This window comes from Danio aesculapii, chromosome 5 (genome assembly GCF_903798145.1).
Source record: "Danio aesculapii chromosome 5, fDanAes4.1, whole genome shotgun sequence".
In the NCBI taxonomy this organism is placed as follows: domain Eukaryota; kingdom Metazoa; phylum Chordata; class Actinopteri; order Cypriniformes; family Danionidae; genus Danio; species Danio aesculapii.
In genome coordinates this window covers 24495622-24514962 of record NC_079439.1, presented here as the reverse complement: position 1 = coordinate 24514962, position 19341 = coordinate 24495622, and the positions used below count along the sequence as shown (strand labels likewise).

The 19341-nt window shown below is 36.3% G+C and overlaps 1 protein-coding gene across 1 annotated transcript; it reads right to left on the bottom strand.

Annotated features, from left to right (window-relative positions):
- Positions 1-444: 444 nt before the first annotated feature.
- agtr2 (angiotensin II receptor, type 2) lies at positions 445-8550 on the bottom strand. The gene is made up of 3 exons (XM_056457658.1): positions 8319-8550; positions 3703-3774; positions 445-1666 (listed from the first exon to the last, which is right to left on the bottom strand). The coding sequence occupies exon 3, from the start codon at positions 1613-1615 to the stop codon at positions 533-535; it is 1083 nt and encodes a 360-aa protein (XP_056313633.1). The 5' UTR covers positions 1616-1666; positions 3703-3774; positions 8319-8550; the 3' UTR covers positions 445-532.
- Between the last annotated feature and the right edge of the window lie 10791 nt (positions 8551-19341).

The window sequence follows — 19341 nt, the reverse complement described above, 5'->3', positions numbered from 1 at the left end:
AGAATGAGCCTGGGTTGAATATTGGAGCATCCTTAATTGACAGACATAAAGACAATCTAAGCAAGTAAATCACAGATCAAAAACAACGATGTAACTGACTTTAAATCACTATTTATTTATGATGCTCCATTATAATAATATACTTACAATTCAATTCACGAGGCTTTATAATATACAGCTTATGGTACATTACTGCTTTTCTATTACTGCTGTCTGTCTGGCCACATAATGCCATTAAAACATCTGTATAATGAAAGACATTTATTTTGTCAATGTTGAAAACATTAAGACCAAAAACCTTGTCCCTTAGCATTATCCATGGCCTGCAAGGGAAAATTAGCAACTTCCGCATCCTAGACATAATCTAGGCCATATTTCAAAATTACGTAACCAAATGTTGTTTATACATTCTGCTGCTTATCACAACCACAGCCTGATTAGAAATAAGGCAAAAACAACATTAACCGTGGTAAATGATACTGACATAGTCCTCTGCAGTTTGTAATGATACAGCTTAGAGGTAATGATAGATTTACGAGCTCTGCTGATCCAGAATCTCCATAGGCACCGTTTCTTTGAGATCACTCAGTTTCCTGGAGAAGGAAGACAGTCTGGTGCTGATAGAATCTCTTTTCTGTGTCAGCACATCTCCATAAAACTGCCACAGCTTCTCCCGGAAGTGATTTCCCACAAAACAGTACAGGAAAGGGTTTATAGCAGAGTTGGAAAAGCCCAGGCAAATGAAGTACGGCAGGAGTTTATCGATTGATTCCTGAACCCAGCAATCCATCTTCATTCCTAACTGTCCCAGAGTTTCGAGGAATGCCAGCACGTGGAACGGGAACCAGCAAAAGAAGAAGGCCAACACAACGGCTACCACCAAATGCAACACATGAACCAACCGCCCAGAGTCGAGCTCCAGGCGATTGGGAGTGGCCAGTAGGTGCACAGCGATTCGGCTGTAGCAGGTCGCGATGACCACAAATGGCAGGAAAAACCCAAGAGTGTTTTTGGCAAGTGTTAACCCAGTGTGCCAGTAGTTGTTTGGGTAAAAAATTACACAAGCCGTCACGTTGTTGTGTAAGGGGTGTATGTCGCGAAACACAACGGTTGGCAACGTGGTCAAAGCCGCCACGACCCAAATGAAGCCACAAACACACCTGGCCTGTTTTATGCTCCTGCTGCTTTGAGAATGCAGTGGGTAGACGATGGCGTGATATCGATCCACACTCATACAGGTGATGAAGAATATACTGGCGTAGACGTTTATCGTTATTAGACCCCCACACAGCTTGCACATGATCTCCCCAAAAACCCAGTTGTAATCCAGCGAGTAGTACACAGCCCAGAATGGCAACGAGGTCAGGAACAGCAAGTCAGACATCGCTAGATTAATCAGATAGGTGTTGGCAACAGTCCTTCGGCCTGAACTGTGATACAACACACACACCACCAGCATATTACCAAGAAAACCCAATAGGAAGATGAGGCTGTAAAAGGCAGGGATCACCTTCTTCTGGTACTCTGGGGTGGATGTGTGCTCACACGAGTTTGTCATATTATTGTGGAATGACACATTGGGTGAAGTCAGGTTGTAGGTGGAATCTTTTTCCATGGCGTCACTGTTGATTACGCAGGATGATTCTGGAACGGGAGTTCTGAAGTTCTGGAAAGAAACAAAAAGCCAAATGTCAAATTCACTAAATATTCAATGACTAAAAAGCTGAATTTCCATGACCTATCAACTTTTTTCACATTAGAGTGGCATGGCCGTTGTAACTTAAACGTGACAAGACATCCAGTCTCATTCACTACCATTAGTTTTTAGCTAAACAAAAATTATGCTGCTTGATGTTGTCATAAATCATATTGTTTTAATATGCACTCACCGGCCACTTTATTAGGTATACCTTACTAGTACCGGGTTGGACCCCCTTTTGCCTTCAGAACTGCTTTAATCGTTTATGGCATAGATTCAACAAGGTACTGGAAATATTCCTCAAAGATTTTGCTCCATATTGACATGAATCTCCTGTTCCACTACATTATAAAGGTGCTCTATTGGATTGAGTTCTGGTGACTATGGAGGCCATTTGTGTACAGTGAACACATTGTCATATTCAAGAAACCAGTCTGAGATGATTCACACTTTCTGACAAGATGTGTTATTCTGCTGGAAGTAGCCATCAAAAGATGAGTACACTGTGGTCATAAAGGGATGGACATGATCAGCAACAATACTTAGGTAGGCTGTGGCATAGACACGATGCTCAGTTGGTACTAATGTGCCCAAAATGTGCCAAGAAAATATCCCCCACACCATTACACCACCAACACCAGCCTGAACCATCGACACAAGGCAGGATGGATTAATGCTTTCATGTTGTTGACAACAAATTCTGACCCGACCATTCAAATGTCACAGCAGTAATCGAGACTCATCAGACCAGGCAACGTTTTTCCAATCTTCTATTGATCAATTATGGTGAGCCTGTGTGAATTGTAGTTTCAGTTTCCTGTTCTTAGCTGACAGGAGTGGCACCCGGTGGGGTTTTCTGCTGCTGTAGCCCATCCGTCTCAAGGTTGGACGTGTTGTGCATTCAGAGATGCTCTTCTGCATACCTCTGTTGTAACGAGTGTTTATTTGAGTTACTGTTGCCTTTCTATCAACTAAAACCAGTCTGGTCATTCTCCTCTGACCTCTGGCATCAACAGATGCCCACAGAACTGCCGCTCACTTGATATTTTGATTTGAAAATCCCAGTAGATCAGCAGGCTCTGAAATACTCAGACCAGTCCGTCTGGCACCAACAACCATGCCACATTCAAAGTGACTTAAATTGCCTTTCTTCCCCATTCTGATGCTGGTTTGAACAGCAGCAGATATTCTTGACCATGTCTACATGCTTAAACGCATTAAGTTGCTGCCTTGTGATTGCCTGATTAAAAATTTGAGTTAACAAGCAGTTGAACAGTTGTACCTAATAAAGTGGCCAGTGAGTGTATTTGACTGCTGAAAAAACTCACATATCAAATGTTGAGAAAAATTACATTTTGATAAATGGAAAGTAAAATTTTAAATGATAAAATTCATGATATTCCATTACTTATATATATATATATATATATATATATATATATATATATATATATATATATATATATATATATATATATATATATATATATATATATATATATATATATACTGTATTTTCAATGTCAGGAATAGTTATTTTCAAATTCTTTAAGATTAAATAAAATCCATGACTCATGGCAACCCTAAATGAAATTTGTTATTCTAGCGTTGTGATAAAATGCAAAATCAGTTATCATATTCCATTTATCTTAAACCTTTGCTAAAACTTCCCACATAGAAAAATACAGGATTGTGAAACTCCTAAACGTTTCGCCCAGAAGCAAAGAAAAAACTTCATAAAACAGTAATAAATCGCAGGCAAAATTCTACAGGTTGCCAAGAAATATAATATAAAAAAAAATCTATAAATAAAAGTGAGAAAATATCTCTAGTGAGCTGAAAAGTGTGCGTGAGTTTCCATAAAATGTTCTAATCCTCCACGGACGCTGAAAACACTTTATGTAAAGTACTCGTCCCATGGCAGTGGACACAGCCTCATTGTCTGTCTGTTATGTTATTAGAGCCATAAAACAGAGAACAAAAATCCCAGCGCATATACTGACCGTGAACAGTCCACTGGGACTGATGTTGCAGCATCCTCTCCTCTACATCTCGTCAGTGTGAGAAAGGACTATCTGTGAGTGTGAGAGAGAAATGTGAGAAAGCCAGCGTGTAACTATAACTCTGGTTAGTTTGAGTCCAGCACAGATGTGTTTTATAGCTCTCGGTAGGCTGTGCGCAATACATCTGGTTACTGTTAACATAGGCGGGGGGTCACATGAAGACATTTGATTGGCTGGGAAATCAGTTTTGGGGTCTACAGGGGGCCGTACGAGCAGGATTCAGTCCAGCTCTTCAGTGTTATTTGACACAAAGTAGGTAACCAGTCATTCTTGTCATATTTCTCCAATGAGCTCAGGTAATATATGTGTAATTCAGTGTTTTACAGTTTTCTACTGTTTCTATTTTGGCTGGTTTTCTAGTACAAATTTAAACATCATTAAACATGAGCCTGGTCTTATGTTTCGCGGGTTTATTTGTGCAAAAAGCCAAATATACATTGTGTGAGTCCCAATTATTGATATTTATTCCATGTCAAATGACATTAGAATTCATTCACTCATTTTCCTTCGGCTTAGTACCTTATTTATCAGGGGTTGCCACAGCGGAATGAACCGTCAACCAGGGTGGAACTATACATTGACAGGGGGGTCAACTTTTTTTATGTTAGTTTTTGTAATACATGCTTCAGTGAATCAAATATGTATTTATTTATTTATGTGGCAATATTTAGTGTATTCTGACCTATCTGAATCTATCAGATTAGCTACTTCTGAGGTTACTGTAAGTCAAACTATGCATCTTATTTGACATTACTTTTAGGCTATATGTAGAAACAAATATCTACATCTGTGCTCTAGATCTGCCGGTTTCAGTCTGTTGAATGAGTTTTTTCATTCAGACTCATTGGCACGGTTATGCATTCACAGTGGTATGAACAACTATAGGGGGAATTCAAGTGTATATTTATATTATTAATCAGATTTTTTATATTAATTTTAATTATTCACATAATTTTTTTAAATATAAAGCAGAGCAACTTATTTCTCAGTATTAAAGAGCTGACCCCCTATACATGTTGTTTCGATGCCCTTCATGGGGGATCAAGCGTTAATTAGGGGGGTCTATCCCCCCCAAACCCCGCTGTAATTCGCACCCTGCTGCCAACTATTCCGGCATATGTTTCACGTAGCAGATGCCCTTCCAGCTGCAACCCAGTTCCGGGAAACAACATTAGAATATTAAGTAAAAATCATGTTCAATAAAGAAAGTTTTGAAATTTCCTTTCACAACATTATTTTGATTAGTATGAATTGCTAAGTACTTAATTTGGACAATTCTAAAGAATTTTCTCAATGTTTACATTTTAATGAACCCTCAGATTTTATTCATTGAACTGTATCTTGGCCAAATATAATATCCTACACTGTAAAACCTGATAACTTAACTCAAACTGTTTGAGGAAACCGATTGTGGCAAACACATTTAAGTTTTAAAACAAATTGGTTTGAGCACTGTAAACATATATTGTGTCACATACACATATTTCATTTGTGTTGATATCATCAAACTTTTAAAGTATTAATAACTTAAACATTTTAAGTTCAGTTATCAAATCACTATTAGTTTAATTAACTTAAACAAATTAAGTCCAAACAACTATCAAGCTGCTCAAATGGTTTGGTATTCTAGCATTAGAGTTAACATTCATTCATTCATTCATTTTCTTTTTGGCTTAGTCCTTTTATTATTCAGGGGTCGCCACAGCGGAATGAACTGCCAACTTATCCAGCATATGTTTTACGCAGCGGATGCCCTTCCAGCTGCAACCTATCACTCGGAAACATTAAAGTTAACACAGAAAATATCATTAATTCATTCATAACTCGTTCGATTAGAGTTCTGCTTAATATAATCCGTTCATGAGTTACCATAACCTCTTTTCATTGAGTCAAAGTAACTTTTTTAAAAAACTGAGTTAAACTAACTTATTTCATTTAGCCATTTTCACAGTTAGGTTATACAGTGTAATAAACAATAAATCAATGGAAAGATTTTTTATTCTGCTTTCAGATCATGTCTAAATCTCAATTTCCAAAAATATCAATCTTAACAAATAACAAATATATTCATCATTAAATGTTTTCTGTTACATTAAATAAATCAAAAATGAACATCACTGGAATTAATATTTGACTCAAGTAAAAAAAAAATGTTGTTTTAATTATAAATGTATTTCAATATGATATTTTCCAGATTTTCCAGAATACAAGACATATTTACTTTGAAGTGTTAATAAATTAACTGCTCCATTCACAGTTTTGGTGATGTACTGACATCAACATTGTGTTTCATTTACTTTATTCTTTAATTTCCCTTTATAAAAAAGGCCTATATAAAAGTCTATAGAATGAACTATACCCTAATAAACCACACAGAAATCCATAACTGCACTACATATAAATATATTGGTCGACAATAACAACAAAAAACTAAAATCTGACTTTTTCATGCGTAATTTAGAGTTTTCTTGCTGGTCTTCTGTAGAACCTAATGGTCAAATTTATTAAATTAAATGAGTGTAGACAACTCAAATCGTTCGGGAAGATGATTCCAATCATTTGAAAAGACTTTCGATTTTTTATTTGAGTGTCCTCAAACAGTATGAGTTGCTTTAACTTATTGGGTTATACAGTCCTCAGTTGGGTCCTCACTTAACTGATTGGGTTTTACTGTGTTTAACTTGTTTCATGTACTCAAATTGATAAAGTTCACAGTACCCATTAGGATTAGTTGATTAACTTAAATGGTTTGAGTTACCTCAACTTATCGAGTTTTACGGTGTAGTACAAATTTAAACATCATTACATGGGACCCTGGTCTTATTTTTCGTGTGTATATTTGTGCAAAAAGCCAAAAGTACAATTATTGATATTCATGTCAAATAACATTAAAATTCATTCATTAATCTTCCTTCAGCATAGTTCCTTATTTATCAGGGGCCGCCACAGCCGAATAAACCGCCAACTATTCTGGCATATGTTTTACGCAGCGTATGCCCTTCCCATTACCGGGAAATAACATTAGAATATTAAGTAAAACTCATGTTTAATAACAAAAGTTTGTAAATTTCCTTTTATAAGTATAATAAAACATTATTTTGGTTAATAATATGCATTGCTAAGAACTTAATTTGAACAATTTTAAAGACAATGTTTCCCAATGTTTCCATTTTTCTCAACCCTCAGATTTCATTCATTGAACTGTATGTTAGCCAAATATAATATCCTAACAAACAGTAAATCAATGGAAATTAATTCAGTTTTCAGATAATGTATAAATCTCAATTTCCAAAAATATACACTTATGGCTGGCTTTGTGGTCCAGGGTCACAAATCATTAAATGTTTTCTTTTACATTAGGACAACTGACTGAGTGAGCCAAAAATAAACATTGCTGGAATTAAGATTTAACTCAAGTATGTTGTTTTAATTTAAATGGATTTCAATTTGATATTTTTCCAGAAAACAAGACCTATTTACTTTAAAGTGTTGTTAAAAAGCTCAAATTATTCCTCTATTCACATTTTAGGTGATGTACTGTATTTACATCAACATTGTGTTTCCTTTACTTTATTTCCTAATTTTCTCTTTAAAAAAAGGCAAATAAAAGTCTATATAAGTCTATCAAAAGCATATAAAAGTCTATATAAATTAACTATACCTTAATAAATCACACAGAAACCCATAAACTATACTGATCAATAATAAAAAAAATAAACATTCTGACTTTTTTCTTTTATTTGAAAGTAATTTTGCTATTTAAGGCTGGTGTTATTTGAGCAAATTGTAAGTTTCAGTATGTTTAATACATTAGGAATCTGCCCGTGTATCCAAGTTTCTCATAAATCAAATATGTGTCATGATTATTCATTCATGAAGATTAACATTATACACTCCGAGACCTACATAATCCTCACAGCTGTTGAAAATAATCTCAGTCATATTTCAAAAGTTGCACATGTTCTTAATCAGAATCCTATGCCTGTCAATTCAATACGGAATTTCTGTTGAAGTCATCAGAAAAGCTTGTAGTTATCTAATAACATAAATGATAAAGGCGAAGCATTTCTCATATGCTCTAAGAATATAATCACAGAAACCATCTAAACTATTTCCCTCATTTTTTTCATATCTCATATACCACAGAAAAACAGCAAGCCCAAACCCCTAGAGGGACAATACTCTCAAGTTCGAGACTCTCAAACTGAATCTCGGCTAACTGTCTTAAAGTGCATTTGTAATTTAAATGAAATGCAATCTGATTTTCTAATACACTTCAGGAAAGACAGTCAAAAAGTGATTCCTGAAGCAAAGTACACATATATCAAGATAACTTTAAACAGCTCTGGCATCATATTGATTTTTGCTTCAGTGTGAACAACTGCAATTCTAAAAGGGCTGACAGTAAAAAAAAGGTTTTGTAATATCTGAAATGATCTCTCATTGCTTTTACGTTCAATAACTAAAGAAGTTAGTGATTTATCTAGCAAGATGAGCTCATTTCAGTGCACAAAACTCCAGGAAAAGTGAACGCAGCACTCTGCAGCTCAACGTACCTTTCAGTTTCCTGTGAAAAGTTATGGAAAGTCTTCGGTCCCTCTGAGGTGTCGATATACCCTTGGCGCACGTTTCCCGAGAAAAGCGAGCCAAAGAAAGCTTGCTTTAGCCCCCAGCAGACTTTCCCATTGTGGAAGTGGAGGCGATTCTCTGCATGTCTAAGTATACGAGGGAGTAAACAGCCAACCAGATGTAGGATTTGTCATATTTTTTTACGTACACGTTCGTCCACTGGGAAAGAGAGGGTGGAGAAGGATGTTGTGGGGGAGTGTGAGGGAGGGAGAGAGAGAGAGAAGGAGAGAGAAAGAGAGAAGTGTCCTTTTCCTTTTGCCCCATCTAGAAATATGATACATAGAAATATATGCAAATTACCTGCATGACATACAAGTAAAAATTTGGATTTCACATATATAAAATGTGCAAAATATTTTTAATTAATGCAAAAATGTCAATTTCATATTTAATTGTAACCACTGGAATTTCAAACATGTTCAAATATATTAGACAAAATTGTGTGTGTGTATATATATATATATATAGTTAAAGTCAGAATTATTAGCCCCCTTTGAATTGTTTATATATATATATATATATATATATATATATATATATATATATATATATATATATATATATATATATATATATATTTTTTTTTTTTTTTTTCCAAATGATGTTTAACAGAGCAAGAAAATTTTCACAGTATATCAGATGATATTTTTTCTTCTGGAGGTCAATTTTATTAGCCCCTTTAAGTTAATATATTTTTTCGATAGTCTACAGAACAAACCATTGTTAAACAATAACTTGCCTAATTACCCTAACCTGCCTAGTTAATCTAATTAACCTAGTTAAGCCTTTAAATGTCACTTTGAGCTGTATAGAAGTGTCTTGAAAAATATCTAGTCAAATATTATTTACTGTCATCATGGCAAAGATAAAATAAATCAGTTATTAGAAATGAGTTATTAAAACTATTATGTTTAGAAATGTGTTGAAAAAATCTTCTCTCCGTTAAACAGAAATGGGGGAAAAAATAAACAAGGGGGCTAATAATTCAGGGGGCTAATAATTCTGACTTTAACTGTGTATATCCTATGTGAAATTGAGATATGAACTTGTATATCATTATGTAATTTAGATATACACTCACCGGCCACTTTATTAGGTACACCTATCCAACTGCTCATTAACGCAAATTTCTAATCAGCCAATCACATGGCAGCAACTCAATGCATTTAGACTGAGACAATAATTCACACAGGCCCACCAAAATTGGACAATAGAAGATTGTAAAAATGTTGCCTGGTCTGATGAGTCTCGATTTCTGCTGCGACATTCGGATGGTAGGGTCACAATTTGGCATCAACAACATGAAAGCATGGACCCATTCTGCCTTGTATCAACACTGGTGGTAGTGGTGGACTAATGGTGTGGGGGATATTTTCTTGGCACACTTTGGGCCCATTAGTACCAATTGAGCATCGAGTCAACACCACAGCCTACCTGAGTATTGTTGCTGATCATGTCCATACCTTTATGACCACAGTGTACTCATCTTCTGATGGCTACTTCCAGCAGGAAAACGCATCATGTCATAAAGCGTGAATCATCTCAGATTGGTTTCTTGAACATGACAATGAGTTCACTGTACACAAATGGCCTCCATAGTCACCAGAACTCAATCAATAGAGCACCTTTGGGATGTGGTGGAACAGGAGATTCGCATTATAAATGTGCAGCCAACAAATCTGCTGCAACTGCGTGATGCTATCATGTTAATATGGACCAAAAGCTCTGAGGAATATTTCCAGTAACTTGTTGAATCTATGCCATGAAGGATTAAGGCAGTTCTGAAGGCAAAGGGGGTCCAATCCAGTACTAGGAAAGTGTACCTAACAAAGTTTACTGCTATATATCAGATTTCTATGTGCGCAGATACATTAAACAAGAGTTAAAAAGACAGACATAAGACTGCAAACATCCAGGAGGAAGCATTTCAACATTGCACACACCCAAAGACCTGAAATGAAAGACAGATGTGCTACAGTAGTGCTGTATTTACATTTTATCACCATCTTTTCCAGTGAACAATAGTCTACCTGTAGTTCCTAATGTAAAGTTTCTGCTAATGAAAGCACTGGTCTCAGAAGAGGGGTTTTGCTTCTAAACTGTGCTGTCTGAATCGCGTCCTCTGTCAAAAGCTTTTTACCCAGAGTGTGAAACCAGATAAGCTTCTTAAAACACAGGAAACTGAGAGACGTCAGCGGCTCCCCATTCGCTCTGGTCTCTGGTTACCGTGGCGATGACCCCAAGATTGACCCCTCGGAGGTCATGGCCAGATGTGCTCTAACAATCTCATAACAAGGCAGATAATGATGTCTCAAATGAGGCGGCTTAGATAACCCAAATTTGCCCAATTATGGATGACATTACACAGAAGCGTGCATGTGTGGACAAATTAGCGCATCCCATTTTTTCCCAAACAACTGAAGGTACAGAACACACAGTACCATTTCTCCTACTGTGTCTGTAGATCATTTCTTTAATGAAAAAAATTATAATGTTGCAACAAAAGGGGCTGAAATGGGGGTATCTCCTAAACCTGCTGGCTCAAGTTCAGCCTCTGTTTTCAGAGAAACACTACAACTAGGCAAGGATTGATTCAGAATGGACACAGGAATGCTGCTGTTGCCAATAAACTCCAATTCCAGCTGAGTTGATTCGTTTGGTCTGGAGATACTCCTTGCTTGGCTTTAACTTAACATGATTGGAGGCTGAGGGGGGCCATAATCTACAGCTGTGCCGACTTAAACTGACTACTATTAACAGCTGAAGCAGAGTAACCTGTATTTATTTATATATAGAGAGAACATGGAATTTCAATCAGGCATTTCACTATTGATGCAAGTCTAAAAATGTATAAACAATGAGACTTCCTTCATGTCATTCAATAATGGGCACATTTTGTTTTGTTTTTCAGAAAACATGGCATATCCCTGCTTAAAAAACTGCTTAAACAAGCCTAAGCTGGTTGGTTGGCTTTAGCTGTTCAACTAGATGGGTTTACGAGGGGTTTTGGCCATTTCCAGGCTGGTTTTAGAGGGGTTTTGGTCATCCCCACAGTGGTTTTAGAAAGGTTTGTCCACTTCCAGGCTTGTTTTAAATAGGCTTTGGCCACTTCCAGCCTGGATTAAGAGGGTTTCCAGTCTGGTTTTAGAGGGGTTTTGCTCATTTCCAGGCTGGTTTTAGGGGGTTTCCAGTCTGGTTTTAGAGGGGTTTTGCTCATTTACAGTCTGGTTTTAGAGGGGTTTTGCTCATTTCCAGGCTGGTTTTAGAGGGGTTTTGCTCATTTCCAGTCTGGTTTTAGAGGGGTTTTTCTCATTTCCAGGCTGGTTTTAGAGGGGTTTTGCTCATTTCCAGTCTGGTTTTAGAGGGGTTTTGCTCATTTCCAGGCTGGTTTTAGAGGGGTTTTGCTCATTTCCAGTCTGGTTTTAGAGGGGTTTTGCTCATTTCCAGGCTGGTTTTAGGGAGGGTTACTTCAAGGCTGATTTTAAAAATGTTTTGGCCACGTCCAGGCTGGTTTTAAAGGGGCTTTGGCCACTTCCAGGCTGGTTTAAGATGGTTTCCAGTCTAGTTTTACAGGGGTTTTGCTCACATTCCGGTTGGTTTTAGAGATTTTTTTTTGTCATTTCTAGGCTAGTTTTAGAGGGGTTTCGGCCACTTCCAGGCTGGTTTTAATGGGGCTTTGTCTCTTCCATGCTAGTTTAAGAGTGTTTTCCAGGCTAGTTTTAGAGGGGTTTTGCTCATTTCCAGGCTGGTTTAAAAGGGGTTTAGGTCATATTCGGGCTGGTTTTAGAGGGAGTTTGCTCATTTCAGAGCTGGTTTTAGAACAGTTTCTGCCCATGCTGGTTTTAAAGGGGCTTTGGCCACTTCCAGGCTGTTTTAATAGGGTTTCCAGTCTGGTTTAAGAGAGGTTTTGCTCATTTCCAGGCTGGTTTTAGAGGGTTTTTGTCCAGCCTGGTTTTAAAGGGGTTTTGATCACTTCCAAGCTGTTTTAAAAGGGTTTCCAGTTTTAGAAGGATTTTGCTAATTTCCAGGCTGGTTTTAAAGGGGTTTAGGTAATTTCTGGGCTGGTTTTAGAGAGGGTTTGCCCATTTGTAGGCTGGTTTTAAAAGGGTTTTAGTCCAGGCTGGTTTTAAAGGGGCTTTAACCACTTCCAGGCTGTTTTAAGAATTTTTATGTAATTACGGGCTGGTTTTAGGGGGGGGGGGGGGGGGGGGGAGGTTGACCTCTTCCATGCGGATTTTTTAGGGGTTTTGGCCACGTCCAGGCTGGTTTTAAAGGGGCTTTGGCCACTTCCAAGCTGGTTTAAGAGGGTTTCCAGGCAGGTTTAAGAGGGGTTTCGTTCATTTCCAGGCTGGTTTTAGAAGGATTTTCTTGTCATTTGCAGTTGGGTTTTAGAGGGGGTTTGCTCTTTTCCAGGCTGGTTTAAGAAGGATTTTCTTGTCATTTGCAGTCAGATTTTAGAGGGGGTTTGCTCATTTCCAGGCTTGTTTTAGAAGGATTTTTGTCATTTCCAGGCTTGTTTAAGAGGGCTTTGGTAATTTCCAAGCTGGTTTTAGATGAGTTTTGGTAATTTCCAGGCTGGTTTTAGAGGGGGTTTGGCCACTTCCAGGCTAGTTTTTGTCTTTTCCTGGCTGTTTTTAGAGGGATTTTGACTTCTAGGCTGGTTTTAGATTTAAAATGATTGTTTAGAAGTTATGTCTATATTCTGATGATTAGAAAGCTTTTTTTACCTTATTTAATTAATGTTTGGAAACCTGTAACCGCTGACTTCCATTGTAATAGATTTTCCTCATGTCAATGGATACAGGTTTCCAACATGATTCTAATTACATATATTTATGTTCAACTGGAGAACAAGCCAAGAGTGGGCAAATTATGATAGAATTTTCATTTTAGATTTACTTCTTAAATTTTACTTTCTTGGGCATAAAAGCCTTTAATAAGTCTTATATCTACTTTTATAAAACCTGTAGAAATGATTTAAAAAAAAAATCACTATTGGTCACACAGTAGATTTAGATGCATATTTAAGCAGCATTTACATCATGTTTTTCGTGGATTGTTTGCTAGTGTATAAATGTGCTAAATATTTGTTAATGTTGCAATGAATTAGGCATCCAGTGTGACCTAAGAGATGACATGTATCCATATCAATGACATGTAATCCATATCAATTCTCTGTCACTGAAACATTTCCCTTTTCTCAAACACTTCCCTCTGTCATCCATCAAGAGAGAGTTAACACAACTTTGTTCAGTGATAAATTAATCCAGAACAAAGTAAGAGACATAAAGAAAGAGAGAAAAAGAAAGAAAGAAAGAAAGAAAGAAAGAAAGAATTTTTTGTCTGGAAGTAAGTGCTAAAACTAATATAACGATGTGTTTGAAGTCAATAATACTTTTATGTTCAGATTAAAGTACACAAGCAGAAATCTAAAAGAGTTAAGCACATATGTTAGTAATGATACATTCAGAGCAACAGCTGTAAATGACTTTGTTCTAACTGAGAAACACGCAAGAAATGATTTAATGTGCCCCTCCGGAGAGGCAACATCACTGTACAATAAATGATCACAAATGCTACACAGAGATGGTTTTGATGGAATATGAGAGCTTGTGTGAAAAGATCTGTGCCATTTGTTCGCTTCACGCTGATCAGAAGGACAGATTTCCACATGCACAAGTACTGAAGCGCTTTAGTTCTTTCTGTTTGGCAAATTGTTAGTCTTCAGATTTCCATTTAACTGACTTGAATACTCTTTCAAAAGCTTTTTTTTATTTATTCAATCTGACATTAAAAATGCAGCTCTGCTCTGATTTCTCTTGTTTGTACATTTTGTTCAACCATTTATCTTGTTGCTATGATTCTTTTGCCCCTGATAATATTATAATAACAATGGGTTGGTCACAGACTCTGTTCATTTTTAAACAAACAGTCAGTGTTTGTCGATTTTATGTTAGTCACATTTTAGAAGTACTTCACAGTGTCCTTTTTAAAATGGATTTGTGTGTAGTGCATCATGTTCATTTGTGCTTCAGCATGCAATCTCAAAAACAGCTTCACAAGCCTATGATAGGTGACAAAAGTAAAAAAATTAAGTAAAAAATCTGATTGATGGTGAACTGCCTCAATTTTTCCCCCTTATACTTAAAAGCTTTCCTTATGCTGCTTATGCTTAAAAGATCTTTAAGCCTGTCCAGACCAATGTGCGTGTCAGTTTTCTGGTTTATTTGTGCATCATTAAAAATTAACAACTTCTTGTCCATCTGACAAATATATTTCTAATAACTGATTTATTTTATTTTTTGCCAAGATGAAAGTATATAATATTTTACTAAATATTTTTCGGGATACTAGTATTCAGCTTTAAGTGCAATTTAAATGGATAAGGTTAATTATACAAGTTAAGGTAATTAGGCAAGTCATTGTCAGTGGTTTGTTCTGTAAACAATCTAAAAAACTATTGCTTAAGGGGGCTAATAATATTGACCTTAAAATGGTTTTAAAAAATTGTAAAATAATTTTGTTAAAAATGATGTGAAATATTTGGAGAAGAAAAAAATTAGGGCTAATAATTTTGACTTTAATATATAAAACACTAACAAATTTGTCACTGAACCCCCAAAGTGTACTAATCATGCATTATTTTATAATTATATTCAACTATAAATTTTATTCTCATTAAATTGAAGATCACTCTTAAATTTAATTTAAGTTGTGATGTCCAGATTCGATCATGTGATCAGAAATCGGGTCCGATCACACAGTTTCAGACTTGATCGGAATCAGACTGTACCTCCTGATCAGGACTCGAAAATATACAGTTGGAGTCAGAATTATTACAGCCCCTGAATTATTAGCCCCCCTGAATTATTAGCCCCCCTGTTTATTTTTTCCCCAATTTCTGTTTAACGGAGAGAAGATGTTTTTAACACATTTCTAAACGTTTGCTTGCAAGCTGATGTTTGCTTACAAAGCGACCTCTGGCTTTGCTCCTTCTTATCTTCTCTCACTTCTGCAGATGTATGTGCCCTCCAGAAACTTGCGTTCTGTGAATGAACGTCGCCTCGTGGTTCCATGCCCAAGAGGGAAGAAATCACTTTCCCGAACTCTCGCATTCAATCTGCCCAGTTGGTGGAATGAACTCCCTAACTACATCAGAACAGCAGAGTCACTTGCTGTCTTCAAGAAAGGACTAAAAACTCAACTATTTAGTCTCCACTTTCCTTCCTAATCTGCAACTGCCTCTCTGGCTATACCACTAACTGTTCTATCTCTCTCTCTCTCTCTCTCTCTCTCTCTCAAAAAAAAAAAAAAAAAAACATTACTAATGCTTTGCTTCTTAGACTTTACACACCTGAAACTTGTCTATAGCACTTGTTCACTGCTGCTCTTATAGTTGTGTAAATTGCTTCCTTGTCCTCATTTGTAAGTAGCTTTGGATAAAAGCGTCTGCTAAATGACTAAATGTAAATGTAAATGTAAACATAATAGTTTTAATAACTCATTTCTAATAACTGATTTATTTTATCTTTGCCGTAATGACAGTAAATAATATTTGACTAGATATTTTTCAAGACACTTCTATACAGCTTAAAGTGACATTTAAAAGCATTTAAAGTGACATTTAAAGGCTTAACTAGGTTAATTAGTTTAACTAAGCAGGTTAGGGTAATTAGGCAAGTTATTGTATAACGATGGTTTGCTCTGTAGACTATCAAAAAATATAGCTTAAAGGGGCTAATAATTTTGACCTTAAAACAGTTTTTTAAAAATTAAACAAATAAAACAAAATAAAACAAAAAAGACTTTCTCCAGAAATTATGCGGTGGCACAGTTAGACCTCTTTCTTGATTTCATATAAAAACAGCAATGCGTACGGCATGGCATCACTTTGTTGCAGAGACGCTATTGGTTAAATGCCGGCAAAGTCGAACACGAAAAAAGCTTGAAGTGGAAAGCGTGAGTATATCTGCATCTGAAACTGCCTACTACACAGTAGGTACTGCATTTAAATTTAAATGTACTACTCAGCCATTAGAAAAGTGTGTTCTATACAGTATGAATGCGAGTAGTATAAATAGAACTCAGACATACTACATCCGCCATTTTGTCATCACGTGACATTACCTGCGGGAGTTGCATTGCTTTACTCTCATTCATTCCATTAATTTTCTCACAGTGCATCATGGGATATAGCGTAGCATGTCGGAAAGTGAAGGATTTATGTTATTTATTACTTGATTGTTCAAGCTATCTTACAGAAGTGCTGTTTGTTAACAGAGTTGTTGAATGTTAAAATAAGGTGAATTATAAAAAGAATAAGGAGCATCCTGGATCTGTTTCTTCGCTCTTCTTTATTCTTTTTTATGTATTGTAGAAGTATCAGATCGGGTTTCTATCGGTAGATACTCAAAATCAAATGACTCGGACTCGAGGGCAAAAAAAACCTGATCTGGACGTCCCTAATTTAAGTGAAGTTTAACAAACTAGTTTCAAGAGGAGAGCACATGATATGATTGATAACGACTGGTCTTTCACATGTTATCAGCAATAATCCAATCAGACTGATCCAAGCCTACAATAAATAGACAAAATTCGTCCTACTTCCTTATCTTCGTTTTGGAAGAATTCCCCCTTCCGCCCCATCTCCTCCTTCCACCTACCTGATCTCGGACCCCCTTATATGCTTATTGACCAGGTGGAAGCCCTGGGCTCAATTATCTCTCAGGGTTTTCTCCTGGGATAGCATGCCGAACCTGCTAATAGCATCAAGCAATATCTAAGTGTGAACTCTTGAAAAAAAAAAAAATAATAATAATAAATAAATAAAATAATGGCTGCCAAGCATTTTCTCAGTGAAGTCACTTGTAATTAAAATGAAAGAGAAACAGTTAAAGCAGTTCTAATATAGTTTTGTCAGATCAATGTACCTTACAGTTTGATTTAATTCTGTTTAAATGAGAGAGACAGCAAGTGTAGCTCCAAGTGCGAAATGATTTCTCTAGATCTTTCTAGACGCCAACTCTGAGAAACGCAAACTGACACATGCATACATTATACAAGCCTGAGAAAGAGCAGTATTTCCCATGATGCCACAATAACCATGAGAAGTCCTGCTCATGAATAAAACTGCATTATAAAATGGTGCAATAATGCAATGATAGTTGCCTGCAACAAGCAATGTTTTTTTATATGAATGTCAAAAGAGTTATGCCCACAAATAATACAGTAGGTTTGGACTTTCCTCGCTGACAAGGAACAGGTGTATCATTTTAAACCCCTTTTACACTTCGACATAAAGAACAAACCTAAAATAAATGACTGCGTGAGCTAATTTTAAAAATATGTTTTGAAATATTACATTACAATTGGATAAAATCATTTGTTTGAGAGAGAAAAAAGGGTCTTTGTAATGAACAAAGACAAATGAGGGGAATTAGGGGGGTGGGGGTGATTTTTACATCCGGAAAACAAACCACTCAAAATCCCAAGCTGTGTTTCATCTCCCTGATGGACAATGAAACGTCTCTGTGCGTGAGAACATTTGTAACTAATAGGATCACCATGTTGTGTACAGTCATTTATGAAACCTGCTAAAAGGCACGTTTTGTCGAACATGTGCACTAAAAAAAGGATAGACATAAAGTCCTGAACACATTCTGTTCCCTGTCAGAGAGCATCAGCATCTCCGTCTCTCCCTAGTGACTGACAGAAGAGGAAGAGGAAGGGTCACAGAGGGGACAGGATGCTGGTTTGGGGGAGAGTCTGAAGGGATAAATTAGGAACCAGCCTCAATGTACATAAAGAATGAGTCACAAACCAACATCCCAGGCTCAGGGATCACCATAAACAAGCTAATAATAGACTTCACTGTGTGAGAATGTGTGTTTGTGTGTGTGTTTGGTGGCATGTGTTTTTTTTTTTTCGTACACCAAAACAAATAACAAAAGCAAACTGTTGTGGTGAGAGCACTCATAAACTTCACGTCATTAAAATGGTGTATGGTAATTTGACAGACATATGTGATTTAATTTGATCTGACACAACCACACTGAATAAACATGCATAGTTAATAAGTCATTTCTGATTAGCCGTGTTCAGAGTTGGTTTATAATCTTACCTCAGGATGGCAGGCAATCGGTCAGACTGGATGCTCCTCTATATTGTCTGTATGTAATAAATTCTGTAAAAAAGTAAACATTTAAATAGTTTTGTGGCATATTTGATCGTCTGTTGAGAAATGAACAAATCAGAGATGTTTACTTAGCCAAAGAGGCTACTTCAATATGAATCACGTTATGTCACAGACACATAACATGAAAACGATTAATTTTGTTAGTAACTGTTTAAATTTTGTTTAAAGATTTAGTTTTATGTTTAGTTTTATTTATGTTTAAATGTTTAGAGGTCTACCTTTTCTCATTTGTCATGTCTTGGATTGCTCTACTGCAATAAGTGATGGTACGTTAGTCATTTAACCCTTGTGCACTGCTCAAATTTACTACCCCTATGTTATGTTAAGGATGAAAACATGCTGTAAAACTGCTGTAAAAATGCATCAGATAATTATTTTTTCTTTTGCATAAATTTGTTAATCAAAACTACTAAACTGTTTAGAAAATTACAGGATTTTAACTTTGCCAGGTTCACAAATGATGTCACTGATTTGGTGAAAAACACACACACACACACACACAAATTACGTCTTTTCAACATAAAATGTAATTTTGGACTGGAATTTTTAAACTTTTTATCACAGTCTTGGACATGTGAACGATTATTAAATAACATTGGCTTTGATGCATTGTTAGATTTTCATTTTTTCTCCTAATTTACTGTTGGTGGCTGTTTTTGCCCCCATTGACTTCCATTATAGCCACATTTGATGGTGCATAAATACACAGTCTTTGTTTTTATTTACTCCATGTAGTCTTGAGAGCTGAGATGCAT

Excerpts from the sequence above, each read along its gene's own strand:
- agtr2 (XM_056457658.1), bottom strand. The coding sequence starts at position 1,615 with ATGGAAAAAGATTCCACCTACAACCTGACTTCACCCAATGTGTCATTC.